This window comes from Miscanthus floridulus, chromosome 8, assembly GCF_019320115.1.
Source record: "Miscanthus floridulus cultivar M001 chromosome 8, ASM1932011v1, whole genome shotgun sequence".
NCBI classification, from domain to species: domain Eukaryota; kingdom Viridiplantae; phylum Streptophyta; class Magnoliopsida; order Poales; family Poaceae; genus Miscanthus; species Miscanthus floridulus.
This window is the reverse complement of record NC_089587.1, coordinates 168,575,527-168,578,313: the sequence shown is the minus strand read 5'-3', so window position 1 is coordinate 168,578,313 and position 2,787 is coordinate 168,575,527. Positions and strand designations below refer to the sequence as shown.

Below are 2,787 nucleotides of genomic sequence, written 5' to 3'. Positions count from 1 at the left end.
ACATGGTCGATGCAATGTTTATCATTATATTACCTACAGTACCTAGATTCTACTCCTCCAACAATTAGTAGGAGTAACCGGCTGATTAAATATGCCATCTGGTGTCCAAATCCGAGGATGGGATGCCAAGCACCTACTATGAAGACTGTCCTGAAAACGCAAGCTGGTCCTGTGGCGATGCAACCTACAACGGTGTGAAAGTGCAAGGCCCCAAAGGGTCAGCCCCAAAAGGTCACAACGTGAAAGAGATTACGTGGGTTTCTAGAAGCATCATTATTGGCCGCTCAAGTGAGCGCATCTTAGATTTTAATATTCAAATCACAAATTATGCTATTTTCAGTCGCCCTGCATCCAATGACTGGTTATGTCTTGCTAACAACCCGTGAGGCTATCTCAATGGTCGAGGCGTTCAGGGCGACAGGAGTGGGTGGCCCATCGACAAATGCTAAGGAGACAGCCGATGAGCGGCGCTTATCGACTCTTGTTGATTTCACTACCGGAGTAAGTGCTTTCATAGTCAACGATCCAAGTTTCCACTACATTAACTGGCTTCTCTTTTTTCAGACTAATCCTCTGTTGAATATGGACGATGAAGCCAAAGAACAGGCCTTGAACACTCCATCCAAAGGAGGGACCGAGGTACTCCCTGGAACTAGTTTTCATTGTACTGAATGAGGCATGAATAAGCAATTCTTTGAAGGCTCCATCTAGAGACCCAGAACATAATCAGGGCCTGCATGGGGCATCAACCACATAGGTATGTTAATTCCTTTCAAACTCAATCCACCCAACTGCCTCCTTGACTGTTCGTTACTCAATTGATAATGAATAGGGTGAGGATGACACCGGGGACGTTAAGACAAGTAATGAGAACCTTTCTACTGAAGAAGCTCATGGTGATCATCAAACACTTTATGTTAAATTTCCAAAAGCGATCTTCTGGGTTCTACCTATGGCTTCTTTTGACTTCAGGTCCCTTCTTACTTCTAGATGTGAACCTTGGATCAGGGCCAATCCCTGATGCTACCAATGATCAAGAAATCAGCCAAGGCACTTACCAGGCAATTGGCGAAGAGGAACATGGGGATACTCCAAACCCCCAATCAATCAAGGGTACAATCAACATATCATCTATTCTTGCTCAAATTTCTTGATTGTACCTAAACCAATCTTAACTCGAGCAGGGCCCAGGAAGCTGATTGAAATTTCTAGTGATGATATGGGCACATCTTCGGCTATCCATCCTTCTTTAGGGAAAAAGGTATTTGTTTCTCTACAATGATTAAGGAATCAACTGTTTGTCATTACCTCAACCTGAATGTAGGCACAAAGCCCACTCCCTCCGAGCCTCTTCTCTTTCAACATCAGAGATTATATAGAAGAAGGCAAAGTAAGCTCCTCTGCCCCCAAGACTCATCAGGAAGAAATTGCTTTGTCGGCTGCAACCAAAGACCAGCTACAATTAATGCTACCCCATTTGGAAAAAGATACAGCCGATCTGGTTTGCAATGCTAAGCCACTCCAAGACATTTTCTTGGCTATCAAGGGAGAGCTGATTCAAGATCTTCTTGTTGTTTTGTCTCATACTGCTTTTATCGAGGGTCAGGCGCCTAAGGTTATCCGGGCAAAGCAGAGGTTAGCCGGCCGTGAAGCTCAGAACAATTTGAATGCCCACGAAGAATCAACTAAATAGGAGATGCTCGGGTTAAAGGAACTGATCGACAGTCTGAAAAACACTCCTTCCAAGATCCAGGAGAAACTCAGTTCCTTAAAGACTAAACGGGTGCAACTACTAATGTGGCTAGATGAAATCAATGCCTCGATCCAAATTGAGGAAGCCAATCTAATTCAGCTTCCCAGGGCAACGGATGAGAAGAAAGCAGAGATGATGGCTAGGTATAATGAGCTTATGGCCATTCAAGGTCAGAAAAACAAAGTCATCCCTGGATCAATTGCCGAAGATAAGCAGCTAATTGCAGAAACCGACGCCATTCGCTTAGATGCCCTGAATGCAATTCGAGCGGCCTTGAACATGTAATTTTAACTTTTATGCACTCCTAACCTTATGATAATTGGTGTAAGTATTTAGCCGATACAACCCTTCATCTTGTATCGCATAAACCTTCTTGTCATTATTGGCTATCGTATCAGCAATCAATTCTCCCTATCAGTAGAATTCAGACCGCCATAGTTGTTCATTTGATCCCATTTTAGTCGATTGAACTTAGCCGACTGCCGGGGCCAAGCCTCCAGATTCAGATGGAAACACAAAACTGTTATGAACAAAACGTCTGTGACCCAGAACTGAATGACACTGCAAAGAATCCCAGTAAATGAAAATTTTGTGTCTGTGATCCCTACAACTGCCGTCTTTTCACTTGGCCGCGCATGGCTTCCTCAATCACCGGAATGGCCTCTTGCCTTCCATTAACCGCACTTCAACCCAAGGCGGCTCAAGAAACCCACTGGCACCTATTTTGGTTATAAATGCATCCTTCGGAGACAACCGAGAGATTACATCTGCACTTGCCTTCGCCCTTGCCGCTGCACAACCCCTTCTCCTTGTCTTTAGATCTAAAACCGTCTTCTGGAGGGATGGATCACGGTAAGCACATGGCCGGCGATGTCCCAGAGGAGGAACTCCCCATGCGCCAACATCTTTGCTTCTAGGGGTAAGTTTGGATCACACATATCTTCTGATGTTTTACCCCAACTAACCTGTTCTTGGTTCTGCAGGGGCATTGTTGGTATTTATTAGCTTATCACTTGTTTAAGTAGCCACCTAAT

The 2,787-nt window shown here is 44.5% G+C and overlaps 1 protein-coding gene across 4 annotated transcripts; it reads left to right on the top strand.

Moving 5' to 3' along the window:
* The first annotated feature begins 479 nt into the window (after positions 1-479).
* Positions 480-2,153, top strand: LOC136473954 (uncharacterized). 4 transcript variants are annotated; one of them, XM_066471570.1, is made up of 6 exons: positions 480-639; positions 833-896; positions 991-1,113; positions 1,185-1,261; positions 1,325-1,501; positions 1,607-2,153. In XM_066471570.1, the coding sequence occupies exons 1-6, from the start codon at positions 583-585 to the stop codon at positions 1,691-1,693; spliced, it is 585 nt and encodes a 194-aa protein (XP_066327667.1). In that variant the 5' UTR covers positions 480-582; the 3' UTR covers positions 1,694-2,153. The 4 variants fall into 4 exon arrangements, 2 of the variants coding, with proteins under 2 accessions (XP_066327667.1, XP_066327666.1); XM_066471569.1 differs by having other exon boundaries at positions 1,325-2,153; XR_010762815.1 differs by having other exon boundaries at positions 480-757; positions 1,185-2,153.
* Positions 2,154-2,787: the final 634 nt, after the last annotated feature.

Excerpts from the sequence above, each read along its gene's own strand:
- LOC136473954 (XM_066471569.1), top strand. The coding sequence starts at position 583 with ATGGACGATGAAGCCAAAGAACAGGCCTTGAACACTCCATCCAAAGGA. Across the intron at positions 897-990 it reads TTCTACTGAAGAAGCTCATG|ATGTGAACCTTGGATCAGGG; the intron begins GTGATCATCAAA and ends TCTTACTTCTAG. Across the intron at positions 1,262-1,324 it reads ATCCTTCTTTAGGGAAAAAG|GCACAAAGCCCACTCCCTCC; the intron begins GTATTTGTTTCT and ends ACCTGAATGTAG.